This window comes from Fonsecaea multimorphosa (genome assembly GCF_000836435.1).
Source record: "Fonsecaea multimorphosa CBS 102226 unplaced genomic scaffold supercont1.4, whole genome shotgun sequence".
NCBI lineage: Eukaryota > Fungi > Ascomycota > Eurotiomycetes > Chaetothyriales > Herpotrichiellaceae > Fonsecaea > Fonsecaea multimorphosa.
In genome coordinates, this window is record NW_015971638.1 from 507,208 (window position 1) to 532,678 (window position 25,471).

The 25,471-nt window shown below is 50.4% G+C and overlaps 9 protein-coding genes across 9 annotated transcripts; 5 read left to right on the plus strand and 4 right to left on the minus strand.

Moving 5' to 3' along the window:
- Window positions 1–367: 367 nt before the first annotated feature.
- Window positions 368–2,262, minus strand: Z520_02823 (uncharacterized protein; the record flags this gene model as incomplete). Its single annotated transcript, XM_016773336.1, has 2 exons — window positions 368–2,159; window positions 2,216–2,262. 2 exons carry the CDS (start codon window positions 2,260–2,262, stop codon window positions 368–370), a joined length of 1,839 nt encoding a protein of 612 aa, XP_016635393.1.
- A 740-nt stretch (window positions 2,263–3,002) lies between these two features.
- Z520_02824 (uncharacterized protein) lies at window positions 3,003–4,420 on the plus strand (the record flags this gene model as incomplete). Its single annotated transcript, XM_016773337.1, has 3 exons — window positions 3,003–3,092; window positions 3,148–3,471; window positions 3,542–4,420. The coding sequence occupies 3 exons, from the start codon at window positions 3,003–3,005 to the stop codon at window positions 4,418–4,420; spliced, it is 1,293 nt and encodes a 430-aa protein (XP_016635394.1).
- Window positions 4,421–5,820: 1,400 nt separating this feature from the next.
- Z520_02825 (uncharacterized protein) lies at window positions 5,821–6,036 on the plus strand (the record flags this gene model as incomplete). Its single annotated transcript, XM_016773338.1, has 2 exons — window positions 5,821–5,866; window positions 5,918–6,036. 2 exons carry the CDS (start codon window positions 5,821–5,823, stop codon window positions 6,034–6,036), a joined length of 165 nt encoding a protein of 54 aa, XP_016635395.1.
- A 1,172-nt stretch (window positions 6,037–7,208) lies between these two features.
- Window positions 7,209–8,919, plus strand: Z520_02826 (uncharacterized protein; the record flags this gene model as incomplete). Its single annotated transcript, XM_016773339.1, has 2 exons — window positions 7,209–7,393; window positions 7,452–8,919. 2 exons carry the CDS (start codon window positions 7,209–7,211, stop codon window positions 8,917–8,919), a joined length of 1,653 nt encoding a protein of 550 aa, XP_016635396.1.
- A 2,381-nt stretch (window positions 8,920–11,300) lies between these two features.
- Z520_02827 (uncharacterized protein) lies at window positions 11,301–14,690 on the minus strand (the record flags this gene model as incomplete). The annotated part of the gene is made up of 7 exons (XM_016773340.1): window positions 11,301–11,635; window positions 11,880–12,068; window positions 12,169–13,987; window positions 14,035–14,170; window positions 14,236–14,446; window positions 14,515–14,613; window positions 14,675–14,690. The coding sequence occupies 7 exons, from the start codon at window positions 14,688–14,690 to the stop codon at window positions 11,301–11,303; spliced, it is 2,805 nt and encodes a 934-aa protein (XP_016635397.1).
- A 694-nt stretch (window positions 14,691–15,384) lies between these two features.
- On the minus strand, window positions 15,385–17,115 carry Z520_02828 (uncharacterized protein; the record flags this gene model as incomplete). Its single annotated transcript, XM_016773341.1, has 2 exons — window positions 15,385–16,764; window positions 16,816–17,115. The coding sequence occupies 2 exons, from the start codon at window positions 17,113–17,115 to the stop codon at window positions 15,385–15,387; spliced, it is 1,680 nt and encodes a 559-aa protein (XP_016635398.1).
- A 2,135-nt stretch (window positions 17,116–19,250) lies between these two features.
- On the plus strand, window positions 19,251–20,030 carry Z520_02829 (uncharacterized protein; the record flags this gene model as incomplete). The annotated part of the gene is made up of 1 exon (XM_016773342.1): window positions 19,251–20,030. One exon carries the CDS (start codon window positions 19,251–19,253, stop codon window positions 20,028–20,030), a length of 780 nt encoding a protein of 259 aa, XP_016635399.1.
- Window positions 20,031–21,398: 1,368 nt separating this feature from the next.
- On the minus strand, window positions 21,399–21,801 carry Z520_02830 (uncharacterized protein; the record flags this gene model as incomplete). The annotated part of the gene is made up of 2 exons (XM_016773343.1): window positions 21,399–21,737; window positions 21,799–21,801. 2 exons carry the CDS (start codon window positions 21,799–21,801, stop codon window positions 21,399–21,401), a joined length of 342 nt encoding a protein of 113 aa, XP_016635400.1.
- Window positions 21,802–22,322: 521 nt separating this feature from the next.
- On the plus strand, window positions 22,323–24,625 carry Z520_02831 (uncharacterized protein; the record flags this gene model as incomplete). Its single annotated transcript, XM_016773344.1, has 9 exons — window positions 22,323–22,971; window positions 23,110–23,213; window positions 23,265–23,435; window positions 23,494–23,590; window positions 23,648–23,719; window positions 23,770–23,808; window positions 23,880–24,130; window positions 24,227–24,455; window positions 24,507–24,625. The coding sequence occupies 9 exons, from the start codon at window positions 22,323–22,325 to the stop codon at window positions 24,623–24,625; spliced, it is 1,731 nt and encodes a 576-aa protein (XP_016635401.1).
- Between the last annotated feature and the right edge of the window lie 846 nt (window positions 24,626–25,471).

Below are 25,471 nucleotides of genomic sequence, written 5' to 3' on the forward strand. Positions count from 1 at the left end.
GACATTTCTCCGCGAATATGGCAATATAGATAGAGTTCACAACTTGGATTTCACGTTGTTAAAGAATATCCCTGGTTTTTGGGGTTTTACAATTCACATACGTCGCTGCGACATAAAAGTTGGACAGCAAGCTACAGAGACGTCATGTTGTCTATTAGCGCGGCCTATGGATATATCTAGAGCAGGTTAAGACAGTCTTCTACGCAGGGCTATAGGGTTCCATCTGCTGCCGGGCTAGTCAAGGTAACTCAGCTGTGCTGTCTCCATATCGTTCGACAACTGTCTATGAGAATGGTCCATACTCAATTTCAGTGTATCTTCTGAGCGCAACAGTCTATCATCACAACTTCTCTTGAAAAATTGCTTGCTAGTTGTCGCAACAAAGGACATGTCGAAAGGCGGACCGCAAGGCTTGGGTGGGGTCATCTGGTCGTTCAACGCAGCGCCATGCGATGTGTCGGTCAGGGCGGACCAAAAGAGCACCACGATCTCCAATCTCTCGAATTTTACTCCAATCGCCATATACGTCGTCGTAAAGGCAGCGGTATCCAACCTTGTAAACTCGTAATTCAACACCTAATTCTTTGCTCACTTGCTCCGCAGCCTTCACGAAGGGGTCGCCGCCGATGCCCATAATGAGACCGAAGGAGCCTTGGTCGAGTATATCCAGCGTGGATAACCTTCGAGTCTTGTATTCTATCCACACATGTGGCAGGTACCCTCCAGGATGAGTAGTAGCTTCGTAGTAGAGAACAGGGTCACGCTTATAGGCAGGGAAAGGTGTCTTATCATCAACCACAGCACACGAGTCTGAATACCGATGCCCTAATTGTAACCCAAGGGCGTTGGACCGATAATTCTGCAGATCGACCACTTCCGCCAATTCGGCACGACGTTTCTCTGCTCCGGGGCCGTCCGAAAAGAGTTCATCCAAGGACTTGTATCCATCCTCATGTGTCTGGCCTTGTCTGAAGCCCAGAACTTCCGGCACACGGGCAAAATTATAGAGGGTCTTAATTGCATGGCCCACAATCTGCTTAGCGACCGGCTGCCTTTCTTGGTTGTAGCTGTCGAGGAGTCGATCTCCAGCTCGGCCAGACACAACTAACGCAAGCTTCCAGGCGAGGTTATGAGCATCCTGGACACAAGTATTGCTCCCGAGGCCGCTAGCAGGTGGATGACGATGGGCCGCGTCTCCAGCCAGAAAGACCCGACCACGGCGGTTCTCAGACGCATAAATATTGTTGACCTGCCACTTGCTGGTGTCTTTGACACGAATTTTTAGGTCTGAAATTCCTAAAGCCATGCGAGCGTACGCGATGATAGCATCATCAGACATATCAGGTTCTCCGTCCTTGGCATTATACTGACGGTTCAAGAGCCATTCGTTGAATGGTTTGACACTAACCAACGTCCCTGAGCCTACCCAGAATGCGTTTCCAGGTTGCACCATCATGTATAGGCAAGCGGGTCGATAAGCGGTATAAGGCTCGAGGTCACATTCCAACCACGATGTTAGCATAGACATGAGTCCAGGTTCGCCAACAAAGCCGAAACCAAGCTGCTGGGCCACAAGAGAGCGACCTCCGTCCGCTCCCACCGCATATCGAGCACGGACAACGTATTCGGCTTGAGTTTGGCGATCTCGGACGCGAGCGGTTACGCCTTCGGGCGTCGACTCGATGCTGGTCAGCTCGTGGTAGAAGCGGACCTCGGCGCCTTTCTCCCGCGCATGTGCTAAGAGGACTTGTTCTAGCACGTGCTGAGGTGAGTTGATCATGTCGCAAGGGCTAGCTATTGCGAAGTCTGACCGCTGGTGAGGCCCATAGCCGTAACAGCTATAACGAGCTAGCTCTAAACCTGTGAGGCTTGTGCACATGACCCCATTACCCAATTGTGGTAAGGGAGTTGAAACCTCAACCACACGTTCTTCAATTCCCATGTCTCGAAATATCTCCATGGTCCGTTGATTTGTGACGTGTGCCCGAGGTGATGGGGCAGTGCCGCGATGCTTAGCTATGGTGAGTGCCCTCACACCACTGACAGCCAAGAGTGCCGCCAGGGTGAGGCCAGTGACACCAGCCCCAACGACGAAGACATCCGTGGCAATGTCATGCATATCCTTGGTGCCGTCGTCTTTATGAGCACTGGTATCGTCACTGGGGCTGATTCAGTAACCCAGTGCAGGGAACACTAAATGTAAGAAAGTACTTACACCGGATGAGGCCGGTGGGTCTCAGAACCCTGGTCACCAATACTCATTCTGCCCGTGGAACACTCGATGTTCGTGAACTCGTATCAGGAACGATCAGACTCTTCTACGTCTGTGCCCAACAATGCAAAGGGGTTGCCAGTGTTAAGACCGGGTATCGAAATGGTCGCTACCTTATTGACTTCAATGATAACGTGTGCCGCCAAGCAGACATTAGTGACTCTTGTTCATTTGATTTTACCAAGTAAGGCCAGACTAAAGCAGAACAAACCAAGACCTTAGATGGCCTGGGGGCCAACATCAGATGCACTGAATGCAAAATGGAGGCCGAACTGACTTTGCGAAAGTATGGCTGAGCAGCCAGTAGTATGTCGAACCAGGGCAATCTGCCACAACAGGCGTCTCTAGACCTCTGGTTTGCCACAGTTGAAGCCAGGGATGTCAACATCGCCTCCATAGGAGGGCGCGTTGCTATACGGCTTCGATGTGGGATGGTTCTACCTCCGCACCTCGAAGCCCGTCCAGGGTTTTGTGTGGGGGAGCTTTCCCCAGCTAGCCGCTAAAAAACATTTGGAAGGGTGGATCACTGTCAGTGTCGAACAGGCTGAGGCGATCATCTTTCTGCGCTGCAGGGAGAATGGCAAACTACTAATCGACCACAACGATTACATTACATGAGACTCATTGCGACGTTCACAGCTTTGCCACTCATAAACAAGCAATCAAAGACGGTGCTTCAGCAGGCTCATTCAAGGCAACATTGGCCACGGGAACACGATCAACAAGCGTTATGGGTATCGAGTATCCAGTTCCTGTTGCCCAAGATTCACCGTTTCCTATCGAAAACATCCCATTTGGGATTTTCTCAACAGACTCTGACGTAAGTCATACGTTGCTCACCAGCTTCAAATAATGATACTGATGAAACTACCTAGTCCACACCCCGAGTTGGAACTATCATTGGAGACCACATCATCGACGTCAAATTCCTGGCACAGCGTGATGTGTTTGATGATCCTGCACTCAAGTCAGCATTGTCTAAAGGAACGCTGAACCACTTTGCTTCACTGCCTCTATCTGTCCGCGCATCCACTCGTCAACGCGTAATTGACCTATTGGAGGATTCATCATCGACCCTGTTCAAAGACGAGGATATTAATTCAGGCGCCTTCGTCGATGCCAAACAAGCCAAATTGCATCTCCCTTTCGACATTGGTGGTTTTGCGGATTTCCTCGCCTCAGAAACCCATCATGACAATGTGAGTGCCATGCTGCTTTGAGTTTCTTCTAGAGCATGTCTCCAGAGGTGAAACTAAGTCAAAATTCTAGGGTAACAAGATGTCCGGGAAGTCGGTACCAGCCTTCTATCACTTCCCACCAATGTATACGGGTCGTACGACATCCATTGTCCCTAGTGGACAGTCGGTCATACGTCCGAAGGGAATGATTCCACCACCTCCAGGGTCAAAGGAAGGGGCCGGATACCAGTTCGGCGCTTCAACAAGATTTGATTTCGAAGTGGAGATGGGGGTCTTCATTTCCAAACCAATCCCGTTCGGCCAGCGTATTACGGCTGATGAGGCAAAAGAGCATGTTTTTGGTCTGGTTCTCTTGAATGACTGGTCGGCAAGAGATATACAGTTCGGCGAAATGATACCGATGGGCCCCAGCAACGGAAAGGCATCAGCTACGACCATCAGTCCTTGGGTTATCGTACCTGAAGCTCTGGAAGATGCTCAGGTCGGATTTATATCAGAGAATGCGCAGGCTCAAATCGAATCACACCCTCCCCACCTACAACATTCGAAGGGGGATACCAACGTATCATGGGACATCGTCCTCGAAGCTCACGTCTCGGGTCCTGGCGAGTCGCCAACCCTGATTTGCCGCTCAAACCTCAAAGATTTGTACTGGTCGCCTTATCAAATGATTGCGCACTATGTGTCACCAGGAAGTGGTGCGAAGACAGGAGAAATGATCGGTACAGGTACTGCTTCCTCACCTGGGCACACGGAGGAGACTCCCACGCTAGGCTGCCTCTTCGAGCTGACTCTTAGTGGTAAGAAGCCTTTCAAGCTGCAGAGTGGTAGGGAATTGAGCTGGCTCGAAGACGGGGATGAGGTCGTCTTGAACGGTTGGGCCAAAGGCAAAGGTGGGAAGAAAATTGGCTTTGGCGAGGCTGTCGGAAAGGTGCTGCCAGCCAAATAGGCACAGATAAAAGCACCTGCGCATTCAGGTCAACTCAATTCGAGTCAAGATGGCCTCTAAAGGGTGTTCATAATGACATTCTGATAACTAAACACTGAACGAGGCTATAACTATACACAGCTGGCGAGACTTATGATCCTGGAAAGTGGTATAGTATCCGCAGATGGAACTGTTCTCACGATGGGGTAGATGTCTTGTCGACGGGTACCCTGATACAGACCTAAGCCCCGAAATGCTTGAAGTTCTGCAACGACAGCATGTCGAAAGTGTAGCAGTCTCTCGAAACTCAATGAAACTCAGAGCCATAATTCATGTTGTTTGGTGCGAACATGATGATAGCCATAGTGCTCGGCAGGATATTGACGCCGAAGCGTTAGACAGTTCTTTGCCTCTTGTAGTACTCCGCAAAGGCTGAAAGTTAGTAGTGCTAACCTCATATTCCCACAATATTCGTGGTTACTAGCATGGATCGCTGCAGGACGTCTTCCACGGAGGCCGCAGTGCCGTCAGCCCCGAAGCGTATCAACTAGCATGCTTCACAATACAAGCTGTGGGGATAGAATTCGGGCCACGTCGACTTCATATGGTATAATAGCATGATCTAGAATACAGTCAAGCATATATTCATACCCTACCAACCGATTTACAACTTGGTAAACCCTCGAAAATGACGTGGGGTCTGGCTGAGCTGCCCTGGTACCTAGCAACCTATATTATGCCAGAGTTCGTCTACCTCAAAGCGGTCGCGAATCATCTCCTAGGGGCTTTGCAAGTCCTTGGACAACACCCTTTTGTACGAGATGCAATCTGGCGGGACCACTTTGCCTTAATGGGGACGCAGAGAACCTTCTACTCATCCGCCTCTATTGTGCCAGCTTGGGAGGAAACTGCAACAAAATCCCAAAGCAAAGAAATTTAAGGTGGAAGGGCTTCCGCGTCTAACACGCCACGGGCAAATGCTCGAATTGAAGTTTGCTTTACTTTCGAAACAAAGGGGCTGCCCGCGGCTCGAAACTACGGGTATGCCAATGTCGTACCTGATGACACAGGAGCATGGAGGAGTTGGATATTCCGGACGATCCTCGAGCAGCTCGAAGGACACCCGAATGTGGATGTCTCCGAACTTGTGGGTGGAAACCATTACGACAACAGCACCAGCAAGCATACTGTCAATGGTAACAACCATGGCAGCTCCCTACCAAACGGATACTCGACCCATCATGTATCAGATGGCGATTTCACATCTGATGTACCTGCCGACAATAGTGCTTTAACGAATGGCACTTGTGACTATCCAGAAGTCGAATGTGTTATTGTTGGTGGTGGACAAGGTAGACTAAGCACCGGGGGTCATTTGAAGGCACTAGAGGTATCATGTCATACTCGGACAACACGCTGCCATGGGTGACAGCTGGGAGAAGGCGAAGCGGTACAACTCTACAAAACGTACGTGGGATCCAAGAACATTCTGCTCTTCACTTTACTAAACTTTGGGAGTCCACACTATCAGGGGATTTGCTCACTTGCCATTCGCACGAACAGTTGACCCGTCGTACAACGAGTGGATGACGAAAGATGAACTCGCAGAAGGGTATGCCAGATGGGCGAAGAAGTAGGACATTGTGAGTGACTATAGACTGCTCAATCGTGTTCGAAGTATTAAGCCGTACAGAACATTTACTTGTCTACGACACTTATTTCTGGAGATTAGATCGCCGAGCGCAATCTGTGTAAGCTCAGAATTCGACGTGACGGGCAAGAGTCCTGGCTGACTTGCTCCTATGTCGTCGAGAAAGCGGGCCTCTAGCTAGGTCCTGCAGGGGACATTATCTGGTATCTCTCTGAGCGCTTTGGAGGCCACCATATGGACATAGGGGCACCTGAAAAGATCCCCAGCGCTCCGCATCTAACGGACATGTTCAATAGTTGAATGAGCAACCCACAGACTAAGGTCAAATCCGATTTGATGCTAATCCGCTACCTGCCTGATGGCTTGGAGCGTGCAAATGGTGACAGAATCACAGCCAAGACTACTAGGCAATCTATCCGTACAGAAAAAAAATAGCATGCACAAACATGATAAACAGCAGTTCCAGACCCGTCCGAACCCCCTTGAAAATCGCCAACATGGTGCCCCCCGTCGCTGTATGCAGGGTCCAGAGACTCGACCTCGGCTCTTCATCGGATGCGAGACCTTGTTAGTAGAGGCCGACACCCTTAGTGAGACCACGACACCACACAAGGATCCCACATTGATTACCCCACAGGTGGATATGCCAGAGTCTCGTGACGACTGTGAGTTGGTTACCGCGTCTCGGTCCATGAACGCGAGGGTTCTCCAACAAGAATTCCACGTTTTAAAATGGCTTCCCCATCGACGATAAACAAAACCGTATAACCAAAGACCACTTGGGACAAGGTGTATTCGTGTCGAGTCCAGACAGCAGAAAAATCCAGATCGCAACGTCAAGACTCCTGGTGATATTGTTAGTGCTAGGTCAGCCTTGCCTTTTTCGCGCACAGACTCTTTCCAAAACCCTCGCCAGAGTTTCACAAGTTGGAACGGATTATCAAATGCCAGACGCCATCGATGTTCCGGTGGTGATAGTGGGAGGAGGCTGTGAGTTCAGCAATCACACATGGCTTTGCGATCATACTGACCCGTCCCCAAGCTTGTGGTCTTTCGCTCTCGATCTTTCTCTCCGATCAGGGTGTACAACATGTCCTATTCGAGCGTCATCCTGGCACATCGATTCTCCCCAAGGCTCATATTATAAACCAAAGAACGATGGAGATCCTTCGGCAGCACGGCGTCGCAGAAGAGATCATCAAGCAAGGTACACCACCACATCAACTGAGCCAAGTCTCATGGCAGACTTCCCTGGCCGGCGACGGTCCTTTTGATCGTAAGATTTTGGGAACCGTTTACACTTGGGGCTGCAAGTCCGGTACACCGGAGCACGCCACGTATCTGTACGTTTAGAGATCTCAATGACTAAGGTTGGCAACTGACATCTTTGGTTCTTTCTAGGCGAGATGCGCCTCACTTGCCAACCAATCTTCCACTGCTCCGTTCGGAACCCATTCTGCGTGATTTCGCGGAGAAACGCAACCCGGGCAAACTGCTCTTCCATCATAACGTCAGAGACTTCGAAGAAAATGAAGACAGCGTTCTCGTCCACGTGACGGACAAAGATGGGAAGGAGCAGGTCTATCGTGCTAAGTACTTGGTCGGTGCTGATGGTGGCAAGACCATCGGTCCTAAGATCGGTGTCGAGATGGAAGGACCCAAAGGCCTTAGAAAGGTCGTATCCACACATTTTAAGGCCGACCTCTCCAAGTACTGGGACGACCGCACAGGTATCACTCACTTTTGCAACCCCTCCTTGGGCCTAGGCATGCGAAGTGGCTCGATGCTTCCTCTAGGTCCGACATGGGGACGATTTTCGGAAGAATGGCAGATGCATTTTGCCATTGGCGCAGACGAACCTACATTCCCGCGCGAAGAGGCAGTCTCGCGCATCCGCCAGCTGCTGAAACTGCCTGATCTCGAGCTAGAGGTCCTGAGTCTCAGCAATTGGGTCCTGGAGAGAGTGCTGGCAACCAAGTACCAACAAGGCCGTGTCTTTATCGGCGGCGACTCGGCCCACCGACATCCTCCAACGACCGGTCTTGGGCTCAACACGGCGGTGCAAGACGCTCAAAACCTTGCATGGAAGTTAGCATTCGTCCTGCAGGGTAAGGCCTCATCCAAGCTTCTAGACACCTACGAACAAGAGCGGCGGCCAATCGGGAAAATAAACTGCGATTGGGCTCTTTTCACGTCTCGACGTCATCATGTCATAGGGAAAGCTATTGGACTTGAGGAAGGGAAGCCCGAGGTCAACGAAGCACACTTCACAGAAATGTTTGACCCAGACTCTGAGATCGGAAAAGCCTCGCGGGCTTATTTGCAATACGTCGTCGACGGTCAAAGGGTGGAACACCACGCCCATGAAATGGATCTTGGTTTTGTCTATCCACAAGGCTCCTTCGTGCCCGATGGCTCGCTAGCTCCACCTCGCGATCCTTTGCACCAACGTTATACTCCGACAACCCGACCAGGTCACCGCCTGCCTCATGCCTGGCTGAATATGAAAGGCAAGATGTACTCTACGCATGATCTTGTGGGCCCCGAAGGCAACTTCCTGTTGATCACTGATCGAGACGGTGTGGAGTGGGTTCAGGCCGCCCGGAAGGCTGCCAAAGCCCGATCCCTGAGGCTCAATGTCGCACAAGTCGTTCAACCTTTGGATAAACCATCCGATGAAGAATATGTCGATCTCGAACAGCATTGGGCAGAGGTTAAGGGCATTGGAGCCAAGGGAGCGATCCTTGTTCGTCCTGACAACATCGTCGCTTGGAGATCGCCTGGACCGGGCTCAGAGCAAGACATAGGTCATGCTTTTGATCAGGTTCTTGGAAAAAACGCTAGTCTTACCGTCAACGGGTCGAAGTGACGAATGCAACGATATGTTCAGGGCATGATGGAGCAGTAATAATTATCGCTTAGGTGCCCGAAGTAGAATGCTGCCGGCCTTCCCGGGTTGACTAGCTCATTGTTTGTACCAGATGTCCTACCCTATCTAGTTTAGCGTTTCCTTCTGTTCTTTGAAGCAACATTTTCTGTAATACTTGGTAACAGAATGATCGTGACCTCGTTATTCGCCACGGATCTCGCCTAACACTGTCTGATACTACCTCCCCACCAAACTGAGGCTCGTTGTGGTGTGTGTCTCCACACCACAACCAAGCAGCCCACACTGGGCCTCCGCTGGGCTCCCTATGCTTCCGCTTCCCACAGCATGGCCATGCGGAGTGAGTGCAAGTTGCTTCCTAATCATGGTGGGCTGCTTTCCCCCTTCTTGGCATCTCCAGACTAATGATGAACGCTGATGCACTAACCTCCTTTGGAATGTCATCTGGGGGTCCACCGTAATTCCGCTTGCTGCACTCCGAGGTCAGCACCAGCCTCGCGAGCTTTGGAACTTTTTCTGTGGCGCATGGATTTGTTGGATTAGGCGTTACGGACAGCCATTTTTACTTAGCAGCTGTTGCAAAGCATCCAGCGAGTCCTGAATCAGTATCCCAGATTATCCCGTGTCTTCAGCCGGCGGGTAAGTTGCCTACCACACTTCACACACCCTAGCGAAGTATCTGTTGGCGGAGCAAGCTCATCGATCGAAGGAGCCACGTCCATGCATATATGTCGGCAGCAAACAGAAAGCGAAAGAGACCAAGTTTGGAAGCTTCAGGGGTCTTTCCCGGTGAAAGACTCACTTACATCTCCGAGGTAGATCTGTTTATCATGATGGCGGCAGAAGGAAATGGTAATCAAGCACAGCGATGAATGGATTGTCCAAAAGATCAAGATGGACAAGCGCATACCGCACATCCCTGTGGGACGCTGCCAACGGCGTCACAGAGCTGGAAGTCGTGCAAATTTATATCCATCACCTCAAGCACAGTCTTCCGATCCTTCAACTGTCCCCAGTGCGACAGCCGACGACTTTGACGGTCTCCTCATGCAGTTTCTCTTCTATGAAGACGAAGCCTCATCGAAAATTCACAGACAGCAGTAAACCAGTCAGTGTGAAAGTGCAATGTGGGGTTGATGTCCGGCTCTGGGCCGAGACCTACTACATGATACTGATCCTCCAGCCCAGCAAAGTACTTTGCGAACTTAGTCAAGCCCTCGCCATGGACCAAGGATCAAAGATTTGCGCACGAATTTTTGAGAGATTGTCTCTGCTACATCAGTCCTCCGCCTGGTCCCAGTAAACCTGTACGGAATACTTTTGTTCTAACCACGAAAGACGTCGCAGCATTCATGATTGTTTGAACGCCCGACCTTCTTCCCATGACTACCTAGGCTAAGGTCGAATCGTGAACTTATATCCGGTATTCTACACCAACTCAAGTCTAGAAGGCTCGCCTCATCTCCTTCTCGCAGTTTCAGGATGGACTTCACTGTAGGCGTATTGGCTATTGCAGCCATTGTGTTTGCCTTCATCATTCACCAAGTCGTGCCCGAAGGTCCATGGCAGAGAAAGTACAATTTACCACCATCACCGCCGGGGAAGCATTTTGCTGGAAACATGCTGGATGTGCCACGGCCAGCTGGTATGTGGGGAGTTGATCTGGCGAGGAAATCCGGTGAAATACTTAAGCAGACGATTGAGACTGGAGGCCTGGCCTTCGCCCCTGGCATATGTAACGCCCCTCGACTACATTCCTTGGCTCCACTACCTACCCAAACCACTTCAGCGGTGGAGACATAATGGTGAGGACCTGTTCAGGCGAACGCTGCAGTAAGTGACTATTGCGTAATCGAAAAGCAGAATGCTAACTATTCGCCAGAATCTACAAGCACGAAGTTGACGGTTACATCGAGAAACAGGTGACTGGTCAGGGCGCAGCCTTGCTTTGCGAGCGACATTATTGAGGGGACTGCAAAGAAGGAGTTCCACCTAGACAAGACAGAGAAGCTCATGGTCTTCAGTACAATTTAGAAGCTGGTAGCAACACGCCTGGCACGGCCACCACGCAGATGTGCGCTGCACCGTATACTCCGACTGGGTCAAGAAGGCACAGGCATACTTCGACGACGGATGTAGCCACATGCTGACCGCAGTTCCAAGCTTCCAGCCTCTGTCGTATCTCGCTCGCTCAGTGACGATATGCCGGCACCATACCCAGCATCGAAGTCAGGTATGGGGTAAGTCGGCTAGATTTGGATCCGTCAAAATGGATGAACAGCGATCTATTTTGGCTCGTCCGAAGATAACTTTGGCTGACTTCCATTCAAAGTGGTGTTACCCTGCGAGAGAGATTTAAGTTGTCAAGTCATTGAAGAGTAGCGTACTGATTTACCAGTCACCGGTCTCCCAGGGTCCGTGCTCTTCAAGTCAACCATATGGTCACCAAAGTAATCAAGCTCAGCTTCCATTAACGGAGTTGGAAGCTCCGTGCTAGATGAGTACTTGAAATACTCCAACGATACGCTGATGCTCGGAATATAGTAGTCAGCTTCTGTGCACTTGGGCATGACGTTCTTAATGGTTAGGTACGGATCAGCGAGCTGTTTTGAGATGTTTTGGGACTCAAAGAGGTCGGCGTTGGAGTGGCTGTTCGCTCGATATCCGAGGACGCTAGCAACCTCGACCTTTCTTCCGTCTGGTTTAGAAACAATAGTCCGCTCCATGGGCGAGGATGACTCGCCCCATATAGCTTTACCAATAGCTTCCAGCATGAGTTTCGACGTTGTGTGTCAACCGTTGCGTATGTAACGCTCTACGTTCCCATGAATGTTGTCTAGCGATTGTTGCAGAAGTTTTGAGTCTAAGCAGGCGGTTAGAATGCATTGAAGTGGTTAGAAGCGGTGACTTGCAGGTAAAGACGCAATTGTCCATGGTCTTACGGCAGAAATTCAGCGGAGCCGTCGCACGAGCGACCTCGTCTTTGCAGAAGATATCCTGATCTTCGAGCTCGCCGAACACCTCCGTCAAAACCTCCTTTAACGCCTTGCCCGGGATGGTATCGTCGTTCTCCAGCCCTTGGGGAGTTTGCACCGACTGGCCTACCGTGAGCCACCACGACAAAATGAGTGCTAGAGTGCGTTACACGGGTTAGTGATTGCCCTTCACCCATAAAACTATTTGATGGCAAGGGACCTGACGCGAGACTCCAATGCAGGAGAGGATTCTTACCAGATTCAAATGCTCCCAAAAATCCGTGGGCGCCGTAAACGTCAGGAGACTGTTGAAAGTGGCTGATACCCAGCTTCGTCCGCACAAGCCACGAGTTTGCGGCGTAACGGACGGCTTTGTATACCAGGGGCCGGGATTTAAAGTCTGGAAAAGACTGTGGTGTCAAAATCCCATCAGCCACCGCCGGCTCGGCAGCCTTGTCTTTCAACGAGCGTAGTTCCTCGCCCACAGAGAGATGATAATAAGCCGATCCCAGAAGTGGTAGGCTGTCTGAAATCAGAGGATGGATATTTTTGAACATGACATGACCAGTTCGCAAATACCGGCGCGTCAGGTCTTCCCAAACTCCAAGGCCTTTGTCGATTTTGCTCGTGAAATCAGTCTCGAATATCTCTAAGCATCCTACTGACATTTTCATCCTCTCGTGATTGCATATATACAGGAGGATCCATCCAACGAGTGAGAACAAGCCGAAACAGCTCACTTTTTGGAGAATTGGTTCCCCCTGGAACAGCGACTCAGCAAATGTGAGAAAGCTGATATTGCTATGTTGGTGAGAAGCTCCGCCCAGGGCAGACCATTCTTGTGCGGATCGAGCCCTCCAGAGATCTTCGTCGAGTGGTAATAGCACATGCTGCAAGTGATGTTGAGTACTCGTCTGAAAACTTTGGTCATACGAGAGAAGAATGGCGCTGATCGTACAGTTCCAAGATGCTAGACGGCTGAAAGTCTCGATAAATGACCATGTTTTCCAATCCTGTCTGGGCTCCACCCGTTTTGCAAGTAAATCATTCAGACCCAACTTCAACATCATTGAGACTTTGCTGAGTTGGGCTTGAGAGCGTAGGGCAAATGCCTTGTTGTTGTTGAAAGCCCCAAAATGTGCACAGAGCAACAGTGCCTGGATCGGCCAGAATTCGAAGGATGAAGGTATGTGACTGTCTTGCTCAATCTGGTGGTTTAGCAGACTGCATGACGCCTCATATGCCGACTCGGCAAATGCGTATTCACGTGTAATGGTAGCCCCCAATGCAAGCATTGCGAGAACCAATGCTGGGGCCGTACTAGACAAGCTGAAAGTCGCATGATGAACAATCGGCACATGCGGGTCCACGCTATCGAAGAAGGCAGAAAGGCAGCGTAATATGCGGGATCGCTTTGGAAAGGGGAAGTTGTTCAGCTGTGCATTGTCCAGGATGCTTTTCTGAAACTGATCTACATCTCCAGAGCTGATGTTGAGAACATAAGGACGAGCGTCGTCCGTGGATCTCTCGAATGGATACGGTAGACTTGGTGAGAACAGGCGAGGCTCGGAGATATCAGCTTCATTCCTCGTAGGAACAGATGGACCATTTGTCGAGTTGAAATCCCCGGGGATCGGGGTGGTAGGTCCAGTGGCATTGAAAATGAATTCCGGCAGGAGAATGTCTTCCAGAAACGTTAGGTCGTCATCAAACATTGCATTGGGCAGTTCTGGCATCGCCATGCACTGGACAGCTGTTTCTTCAAACGCAGAAGCTCCTGAATAGAACTGTGCTGAGCCGGATGATGGAGTAGGCTGCTGATGGTTATCGACAAAGCCAGTCAGCCTCGAGTTGTTCGTCCTTGTGTCTGGGCCTTGATTCGCATCGCTGGACGACAGTGCTAGTGCCCAAGAATCGAGATTGCTCACGTCGGGAATTGCTGGGGTGGTCGAGTTGATGAAAGAATTGGTCGAAGCTCTAGCGGAATCGAAACGCATCAGATGTGCACCTGATATGGACACATTGAATTGAGAGGAGTCGAGAGTGTCGGCCCGATTGCAAATGTTGTTCGGCATCTGCGCTCGTCAGCATATACGCGACATGACGCGGAATCCTCACATACTCCGTTAACGAACTGCATCTGATCCATAGTTTGACGACTCGAGCTACCATGTGTGACTGTGCTGGCGGTGCTTCTAGAATTGCTGGTGTCCGCCGCACCGGTCTGCTCATGTTGCATGCGATCTTGCCCGGGAGGGCTGTTGCATAGTTAGATTGGTCGTGCTATTGTCTCCAAGGAGGGCATCGCCCTGCTAAAACGTACCTACAGCGCTGTGGCTCAGTATTCTGTGCGTTTTGGGGTTGCGGGTACCTCCCAACAGTCACGGTGTCGGTGGCTGTATCGCCATTCACTCCTTCTGCGGCTTCAACCATTCGAATGTAGGGTGCGCATTTCCTCGTATGGCGGCGTAAGACATCAGAGCGGGCGAACCGTGCATCGCAAGCCTTGCACTTATTGGGTTTGGAGTTTTTATCTGATTAAGAAACGGTCAGGGTTACACATCTATACAAGGGAGACGAGTGTAACCTCCGGCAGACGAACGTGAGAGTAAGTGACGCTGGAGATGTTCCGCGCGGATAAAGGCTCTCTGGCAGATCTTGCAGGCATGGGCGCGACGTCGTTCGACGGGTTCGGTGGTTTCTGGACGGATTGTGTCAGTCACGGCAAGCTGGTTGCATGCGATGAGGTTGGTCTAACGCACCAGAAGCGGTCGCCATGACTATCAGGAGCGCGCAGTATCAGAATGTAGAAAGCATAACGAGCGGCCGACAGGAGCCAGTTTGAGAGATTGCGATTGTGGTGAGCGCAGCCAAGGTCGCAAGTAGGGAAGATTAAAGAGTCTCTGCACGGTTGACGACTGTGCATCCACCATGGGGACGCAGAAGAAGAAAATCCCTGGGGAAACCCGGCGACAGGCTTGCCCCAGAAAGGGCTGCCCCAGGATTCTGTTGGCGCTAATGTTGCACTACGGAATTGGACCAAGTTGCAGGCAATTCGTTGGTTAGTGCCTCTGGAAGATCCAAAAATGCTCGCCCCTTGCAGCCGTCACAATGATGCCCAGCATAGGTTTACTGGGTTCTTAGTGTACGAGTACCAGTACTGGAGCATTGAGGCGAACAAGGAAGCAACAAGCAACGGAGAAAACGAATTCAGAGAACTTGAGCAATGCTACTCCGTCCCCATGGAGCCTTCACTGGGGACCCCAGCCGTGCTTGATTGAATCCACTTTGGTGTGCAGCTAATACTCCCTAAAATGATGATTCCGCCTACACACATATTCATTTGCATGGTGATGAAGACTGTGCGGAATCTGTTCCGGGGGCACCCTCCTGTCCAACTCCCTGGCGTGCCGGTCGCCGCTACCACGACAAAGCCCCGCGAAAGTCTCTTGGCTCCAGGATCTCAACTCATTCATTCATCGAAAACTTTGCCAGGATTCAAGATCCAGTGCGGGTCGAGAGTCGTTTTGAGAGCTTTCATAACTCCCACGGTGACGGGACCGAGCTCCTTCATCAAGCAGTGCTTTTTCCCAAGGCCTATTCCATGCTCCCCTGAAACGGTGCCTTCCATCTCTAGGGCTTCCAAAATCATCTCATCCACGCACTCTTTCACAGCCTCCACCTGCTCAGGCTCGTTGGGATTGTACATCACGGTTTGATGAAAGTTTCCGTCTCCCACGTGTCCCAAAACACTTGAAAAAAGCCCAAGTTTGGAAGAGTTCTGCTTCGAAGACTCAATGATTTCCGCCATGCGAGAAAGAGGTACTGCGACGTCGGTGCCCCACATTTGAGTACCCTCCGGACGCACAGCGAGCATCGACCATAGTGCCAGTTTTCTGGCGGACCACAAATCCTGCATTTCCTGCTCTGTTGTGACCACTTCCAATCCCTCTCCCTTAAAATTTCGAGCAATTGCTCTAACACTTGAGATGCTATCACTTATTACGTCCTTTGTTCCTGAAAACTTCAAGAACAACGTCGGGAGCTCTTTCCACGATTTCTTTCCTGTTCCTCCGGCTTGGTTGACAATTCTCATCTGCTCGTCATCCATCAGTTCCAGAGCACCTAGGGAAAGACCTTGGCGCATCATCTTCGAGGCGGCCGCCGCAGCATCCCTCACAGTAGGAAACGATACAGTAGCCACGGCAGACGCGGGGGGGATAACGGCCAACTTCAACGTAATTTCTGTGATGATGCCTAGGGTTCCTTCGGAGCCAGTGAACAATGCAGTCAGATTATATCCGGCTGATGTCTTCCGCGGTCGACGCCTAGTCTTGATGATCGTACCATCCGCAAGGACCACTGTTAGGTTGAGGACCCAATCTTTCATAGTACCATATCTCATTGCGTTCGTGCCGCTGCAATTGGTAGCCACCATCCCCCCAATATGCGCCGTAGGACTAGGGTCGAGAGGTAGGAACAGCCCAGAAGGTTTAAGTTTCTCGTTGAGGTCAACCCAGTTGACTCCCGGCTGGACCACAACGTCCATATCATCTTCATGGAAAACAAGAATGTCATTCATACCAGACATGTCGATGCTGAAGCCGGAGAAAGGTGCAGAGATATGGCCTTCAACGCTTGAGCCTGCACCATAGGCAATAAGGGGAACTCTATACCTGTTACAGATTTTGGCAATGGTGGAAACGTCATCAGTCGATCTCGGCGTGATTACAGCCATCGGCCGAGCTGTTGTGTTCGAAGTTGACCACTCGGAATAGCCATGCGTTTCGAGGTCGTCTTCATCTATGCTAACCGTACCCTCGCCGAGCGCTTCTTGTATCTCTCTCAAGGCCTACACAGTTGTGAACATCGTTGGTCATGGAAGTTTTGTGAAGAACCGTACCGTTTGCATGGTCTGATTGTCTGCATATTTGGAAGGAAGGTGCAGCTGTGGGTTATCTTCGACGACCTCTGAACCATTTGAGAGCTTGCTCCCAGCCAAAGATCCTCGACTTAATGCAAGTGCCGTGCCGACAACTCCTATCACCGCGCCAGCAAGGCCGAATCCGAGCCTGGACCTCCATTGATGTGCAGAGGGTTGGCTAGAAGAGCTTCGTATCGTTTGTATAGATGGTGACCTCACAACATTAACAGGACGGATGCGGCTCTTGCAAACAAAGAGAACCCTCTGAATTTGCTTCATGGCTGGAGTTGCAGGTTTCGATTGGCTAAATGACACAGATCCAGCAACGAATAGTAGTAGTGAGGCTTCGATGAAAGTATGCCTATTATCAAGTAAACCTGGTGCAAGGACAAGATCGAACAAGATCGGTGTTGGTCATCGCTGGACGAACCCCGCTTTACCCGTTAGCCGTGGCTGGCCGCTTATCGGAAAATACGCGCCCAGGCCCTGAGGTGGGATGCACCGGGTGCTGAAGCCACCCCCTGACTCGAGGAAGCGCTGTGGAGAACTTGGATTTCTCCTCCAGACAGATCATTTGCGCCGTCAACGAGCCAATGTAGTCCGTGGCAGCGGCTCAAATATCAGCCTCTGACGTGAGATTCTCTCGAAAGTAGTTTCCTGACACAGTTCTTTTCTCATATAGACTATACCCCTACGGCTCTCCACTGACCCTGCTTGATGCCACGCGACCCGAGTCCAGACAGAGACCAAATGCTTTGGTAGGTGGGAGTTGACGGGTGGCTTCTGGAACAGGTGGTGGGGGTATGCAACGCTTGTGGGGGCTTTGAACAAGGGGAACTCGGAGAGGTTGGTGCCAGTGGGCCAGCCCCAGAGATCAAGCATCCAGATAGGTACGACATTTGATATATTAGTAGCTGAGTCAGATTCTGCACATGGAATAACAGCACTTTGTTTGATGCTCATTGATATTGTCAGCCATAGAAGGGGAAGGAAATAGCCCTGTAGACGTCTGCTCTGGTTATCTCTGTGACCACGATAGTATCCTTGCTCCATAGGGCAATTGGTCAGTATCGATTTCACAGCAGATACAAGCCTTGCCCCGATTGTGCCGGATGGCTTCTTGTTGGCAATACGTTGGAAGTCCCATTTCCAGCTGGGATATGGGCGTACAACATGGCACACAGATATGACCAGATGTACAAGTGAATAAGTTCCATTTTTCATTCGAACTCTTAACACCTCCTTTAATGATCATACAAGTTTACATACAGTCTAGGTGGAAAATCAATCGATTTCTGTATTCACCCCGCGTAGTTAACGATATCTTGGAAAAAAGCGCGGCTAGTAACGACACTCCCCGAACTGCTATTACGGAACTTGTCGAAGCGGCAGCAGTATATTCAAGCTGGGTTACGAAGACGGAAGCACTACTCGAGGAAGCAATACCGAGCGCTTTCAACTTTCAACGATAGGTAGCGATCACCCCATATCTAGGCTATTATAAAGGAGGCGCTACGATAGCTTCCATTTCTTCAAATGCGGACTGCCTCACATGATCGCCTAGGACGAAGAGGACGAGGGCTATAAATTTCTTACCTGGACGCAATTGTATTTGATTTTGCCGAGGATCCGGTGAGCCACCATCGCTGTATCCCTCTAGCTATGGAGTATTGTCTAATGCGAACTAGAAACGCTCATATTGATAGGTACGGCACCTTCCGGGAGCAGCACGAAGAAGCCCAATTTGCTGTCAGGATCCGGCCGCGCAGCCAAGATCACGTTGAGTCATCAAGCGAGAGAGTAGTGAGGTCTTGTGCATGGAATACCGATACGCAGATAGAGAAGATAATTCCATCTCGCCTGCATGTTCCGAGGAAAAGTTGTTCTCTTTCTATGTCGACTACGAGCTGTCTTGTTTGTTTTGCCAACATATGGGACGACAATGGGAGGACGCCGTACCCTTGGACAATCACTGAGCCTGGTCAAATAAAGCAAATCTTCTCTTAAAACTACTTTGTAAGTTCTAGAAGTAAGGCATGACAGGTGAAGACAGATATTCTGGTCATTCGCCAGGCCAGAAGAAGCTTTGAAAGCTCTACACGACTTCTGCTCAGCACATAGGGAAAACAGTGCCAATGAAGAACAATTTTGGCATGAAATTCTTAGCCTGTGAGACGTTGGCTATTTATACGGATTTAATCAGATGTCACTAGATTCGTTGCTATAAGTCATAGCATTGAACTCTTTTTTCGTGGTCAAACCCCCGCTCAGCTCTGTAGTGCGGAGATAGAAGTTGAATCCATGGGGCATAAACACAAAGTGTTTCGCGACTTTGTGAGTTTCTATTGACATATAAGCTTCTTCACCACTCCTCCAGGTCTCGACTTCCTCATCATTGTCTCTGCATTATCACAATGCCCTCACATGCACAAGTTTCCGCCCATGGCGCTCATGGTATCATCCTCCTGGGACACAACAACACCAGCGTAGCCCACGTCGATGCCGTGAGCAGTAAGACACCGTTCGCTTCAATTGGGATACCGGTGACGATGCTCGAACTGGATTCGGGGACAGCAACTAAACCTGGAACCAAATCATCCTCATCCGCCAGTCCAGCGGTCTCCTTTAACGGACAATTCGGTCTCATTGATTTTGATAGCTCAATCCGCCTCCCTCGACACGTGCACATTGCCCCGCCAGAGGCATCTGGAGATGAGTTCAATGAAATCAAACGGACTTTTGTAACGGAAAGAATCCTGGTTTTGGATGGTGTCGCTCTCGTTGAATTGAATGGCAGCGTCTACGTGGTGCCACCCAGGACATTGGTCACCATCGCTCCAGGAGTACCGCATACTTGGACTGCATGCCCGGCAGGCGTGTCATTCTCGGAAGCTGCGAGGCTCTGCGGAGGTCCTATCCATCCACATTCAGAGACAGAAACAGGAACACAGTCCAAGACATTCCCTGTTTCTAATGGGTCCTTCTTGATGGTTTACGAGTACGAAGACCCTACTGGCTTCTTCCCAACAGAACAAACAGAGACACTAGAGTCGGTGAAGGACTATATTAGGTGCGATGATTTGGAAAGGATCCGATTTCCGCAAATGTCGGCCCAGGACATCTACAAGAAAGGATGGTTTATTCTTGGGGGGGAAGTATGGAACCTTGGAGAAGGTATCAGCACAAGCATATAGGAATTGAGTGTGTAAAACCGCATTTTCGAACCGAAGCACATCGAAATATTTTGCTCCAAATAAGTTTTGCGCTGTCTTTTCTGCTAGTTCATTGATGATTCCAATCTGTCTTTACGACCTCTATACCTCAAGTACCTTAGGTCGTCTTCGTGAGCATATCCAACCTTTTACAAGCAGTCATGATAATATTGGAACCGGGGAAGACTAACTTGAGTGAAATTTGGCTGCTTGTACTCAGGAAAGCCAACGGCATAATCAAGTCCTTCCTCCATACAGACTGCGCGGCAAAGGCTCGATCATCTTTAGCGCCGGGGAAATCGAGCAGAGCAAAGTGATTCCAGGTGGAAATATCATGGTATGCTTCAGTGAGAGCGCGTCAGACATGGAATTTTAAAATCAAAAGATATAATCTCGGTCGAAGGAACGGCATTCATGAGAATAGAATACCAATACCTCCCTTCTTCTGATCCACGGATTGCCCTCTCTATAACGTAACTTTTGTTGCTCAGAACAACAACGTTCCACCAGTTCAGGTTCCGCACATCCGTCCTTTTTGGAAGAGATCAGGCGAGGAAATCGCCAGACGATAGTGAAAAAGAGTGCTCTTGCTTAAACGTAACGTACGACTAACTCACCCAGTCGGGTTGCCTGGAGTGAATATCATGCTAAACTATGCGACGATGAGTTCTAATTAACTGGACGGTTTCAAGGCACTTGTACCTCCTGACCTGACGGGTCAGTGCAACTTATGGACGCCGTTATCAGAGACAAACATCAAATGATGGACCCATGGCTTCCTGTGCTATTTTGATTAGAATTACCATATAAGCTAGCCTGCTATATCCGAGGCTCACGTTCACTCGAGCTTCATCGTCTGAGTGGAGGGCTTCGGCTCTATGAACAGCGAGATCTTCGTGCCCGACTAGCCAATTTGCCGTCAAGGTTGGCGCTTCCCAGCGATGTGATGAAGTGCATTGACATTAGAAACAGAGAAAGGATGATTCTGTTGTGTGTGCGACTTGAAATTGTTCGAAGTCACCATTAGTCCTGCATTTGTATATCGGCACAAAGCGTGTTATCGACAAGATTTGCCCACCGGCTAAATTTTGGGCCCAAGAGACATGTATTAACGACATTGTTGCTTAGATTGAAAATTATCGCAGTTTCTGCACTTGGGCCATCGGCTAGATCTTCCAGTGGTCCACCCGCTGCATAGATCCCTTCTTCTGAGATAGTCACTGGTCAAGCTCAGACTCAGCATTGGCGACTGCATCAAATCCAACAATAGTCTGAGCGGAAATAGCACCAGACAGTACTGTCGGATCCTCCTTGCAAGGCAACATCTCAGTTCTCTTGCATAGGAACGTCCTACGGATGCTGCCAGAACCGGTTCGCTGTAGCTCCTTGCACATTGATCGTAGTCCGAGATTTGCCATAGAGGCTCGGAACCTCTGGGATCAACTTTGTGGATTTGCCCTTGAAAAGTGGCTCAGAAAACAGCAGGCCAAGCAACATGCTCAATACAGCGCCGCTCTCAACTGCCACAGCGGCCCCTTGACCTTGATAGGGGAGAGTACCCGCTTCTACCTTCTGGTCGTCAAGTGCTTCGATCTCTTTCTGACTTGACGTAGCCCTGAAGACAAGAACTCCGGTCTCGACTGGAGGAGATCCATGACCCAGTAGTATCTCACGTGGTTGACCACAAGCCTGGCTCACCAGGTCAGAATTGGATCCATTTGATGTGACAGCATCACCAAAGACGACTCACCATCGGCATATATGACTCAATGTACACCCACACTGCAGCAGGACTTGTGTTCTATCGAAGTCCATATCATCAATCGTACAATCTAGGCGGATTTGCACCTGTCCACACCAAGAGGAACTCCCTAGGGGCTGTCGAGGCTGTGTGGCAGTGCTGTGGGAACTGCTCACGTGGCTACTCCGCACGACCCTGGACAGCGAGGTGGAGTGTCTGGGCGTGTGCCGGAACCCAAGAGTCCTTGCGGCCTGGGCTTACCCTAGTCAACTCCCTGCAGCAGGCCCGGGTGCTGCGGGGTTATGAACATTTGCGAGTGCTGCCGAGAGTCCAGTGGGCTTCCCATGGGAAAGAGAAGGGAGGGGGGGGGAAAGTGGCTTGTTCTTATAGGCACTGGGCAGAGTGGCGTGTCGCTCTTGCAAAGGGAATAAGTTTAAACGGCATCATTTACACGTCCAATTTATTCTGGTCGTGTCTGTTCCTTGGCCAAATCACCTAGATCTAACGACGCCGGTACCGAACAAGACACAGCAATGTCCGGATCATACTTGGAAACACTGCCTTGTGCCTTGCCCTCTCGACAACCTCTGCCACAAGATCTGGAGCTCGAGACGATCCTCACCAGCTTCCAAGATGTTTTGTCCAGGCTCGAGGTATCGACTTTTACGGCAGACGCGGTGTGGCGGGATCTGATTGCTCTGACTGGGAGCTTCCGCACATTCTATGGAGCAAGCAACATCATCGAGATTTGGAAAAGCCTGACTCAGAATGCACGACCAAAGCACCTCAAATATTATCAAAACAGCGCCCGCGAAGTTCGGCTCGGGGATGCGCAATGGATCGAGGGAGTCTTCACCTTCGAGATAGATGAGACGCCAGCCAGACTTTGCAAGGCTATCCTATCTTTAGTCCCAACTCAGGACGGAAAATGGCAGATCTGGGTTCTGCGCACGGTAATAGACAAGCTGCAGAACCATCCCAGCGTTGACAAACTGGCACCAGCCAGAGCTGTCTCAACAACGCAGAAAGATTCAGAGGATTTCGAGTGTGCTGTTATTGGTGGAGGACAGGCTGGGCTGAGCGTTGCAGGCAGGCTTCAGTCGCAGGGGGTCGACTACATCCTACTGGAGAAAAATCCCCAGATTGGCGACAGTTGGAAGACGAGATATAGATCAACCAAACGTGAGTTGTACGAATGGACTGGTTGGCACAACTTACTGACTGAGTTGCAACTTACAGTGCACACCAGTCGAGAATCGTGTAAGTAGATCGAAACCACGAGAGGTTATACTCGACTTGCAAGACTGATTTGAGTTGCAGCCCATCTCCCCTTCGATAGAACGTTTCCACCTCATTACCCGGAATATCTTACCAAGGATGATCTAGCCCAAGGCTACCGAGATTGGGCAAAGAAATTCCGCATCGTAAGTACTCAGACTGTGGCGTATCCAAGCAGTCTTTTGACTAAAGAACAGAATACTTGGCACTCAACTACGGTCGTATCTGGACAGTGGCACGAGGAGCTGCAGAAGTGGTCGTTGAATCTTCTCCGGAATGGGGAGAGCAAGAACATTACGGCTACACATGTAGTGATGGCTTTGGGTGCTGGCTGTCAGATTCCTGTTATGCCCACGTACCCTGGCATTGTAGGCTTATCGTCATGACCCGTGATTCGAAGATCTCAAGCGCTGATTTATTCCCTAGGAGCGCTTCCAGGGCAAAATTCTGCATTCAGCTGAGTACACGTCACCTGCAGGCTGGCAAGGAAAGCATGGCATTGTTGTTGGTACTGCGAACACAGGTACGGAATACAAACAGCAAGCTCGAGATAGTACATTGACTTACCACTGGGATATAGCACATGATGTGGCCGAAGACATGGTTGCAGCAGACATGGCCTCCGTGACCATGATCCAACGGTCGCCAACCTGTAAGTGTGGCAGGGGTACTTGATAGTGAAAGCTTACGAACCAAATGCAGATGTTCTGCCCGCAGAATATTACGCGAAGATCCAACACAGTAAGTCAGACGGCCTGGCACTCTTTCCCTGAGCCGGATTCAGCACAGGAAGGCTTCTAACCCAACCTCAGAGTCATACAATCCAGAGACCCCCACGGAATGGGCCGATATGATGGGTCTTACGAACCCGCTGGGGGTGGGCAGGCTCGTCACCATGCGCATTCTCCATGCAATGGCGAAAGCTGAGCCAGAGAGATTCGACAACCTTGAAAAAGCCGGCTTCAAAACCATCAGATACGGTGACCTGATCTATCAGGTCAATGACCGTTTTGGCGGCCATTATATGGATGTTGGAGCTTCCGCAAAGATTGCCAAAGGCTTGGTAAGTATACCTGCGTTGGGACGGCTTCTTGTGGTCCAGGGACGACGTTCACCACAATCGGCCAAGTTGACAAATGCTAACCCTTCGGGCCCATAGATAAAGGTCAAATCCGATGCGCTACCTCTGCAATACACCGAGCACGGAATCAAGTTCACGGATGGGACAGAACTCAAAGCAGATCTGGTCGTGTTTGCTACGGGCTTCGTGGGAAGCATGAAGGTGGCTATCCACGACATACTAGGCTCGGACGTCGCAGAGCGCATCGAGGATTTCTGGGGAATTGATAAGGAAGGCGAAATCAAGGGTGCCTTCAGACCCTCAGGCCGTAAGTACATCCTTCCTTCATAACAAGTTGACCGCACTCACACCTACTCAGATCCGAATTTGTGGATGCATGGAGGCACGTGCATCCATGCTCGATATATGTCAAGATTTGTTGCCTTGCAAGTTCGCGCTGCACTTGATGGAACGCCGCTTCCTATTGCTACAGTATGAGTAGAGGGTTTAACCTGGAATGTAGACATGTGTCAATCCGACACGACCTGTAACATCTGAGCACTGGCAGGGTGAACAGACGCAGTTTCGAAGATAGCACGCGTAAATTTCAGGTCCAGACTGGGGTGCGTTGTCCCATGAGCCAGCAAACACTGCTGAAAATCACGTCTAGCTTAGGAGGAGGGATCCGCACATCGAGAGACATGGCTGTTGGTGAGCTTCACGAGAATTTACGACTGTGGACGAATGATTACATTCCTGATATCGCTTTTTTCAGGATTCGGAACAATTCACGTGCTGCGACTATCTGAATAATTCATGAAATCCAGAAGGTATCCTCAATGGATGCCTCCACACATGTTTCTCAGTTGTATTTCTCTGCCAGTAGTTGTCGAACGTATTTCTCTGCCAGTAGTTGTCGAACGTATTTCCTGTCGACTTCAATCTATCGAATGCGCTCTAAGCATCCGCCGTCATTGCAGACTGCGCTCACACGGAGGCTGTTACTTCATGTTGTATGGCCGTATGTATCGTACCTGAGCTTGGGGCCCAGCCGTGCACCACCAGCACAGCCTTGCCAAGTGACTGGACTGAGGTCCAAGATGCATCGATCCTCCCCGCTGAATAAGCGGGGCATTGTGCTTGGTGGGGTAACCAAGAGCACGAGTCTCTTCTGCTTTCTCCACGGTAGCAATCTACAATGCCCCCCACATCGCGTGCTCCCTGCCTCATCACTACTGATGCCGGGTTCCTGACCAAGACGCCAGACTGGGTCCATGGACGACGCGCATTGACTTTGCCATAAGTCGGAACGAGATGACCCTTGCCGACTCTGGTTTGCATTGC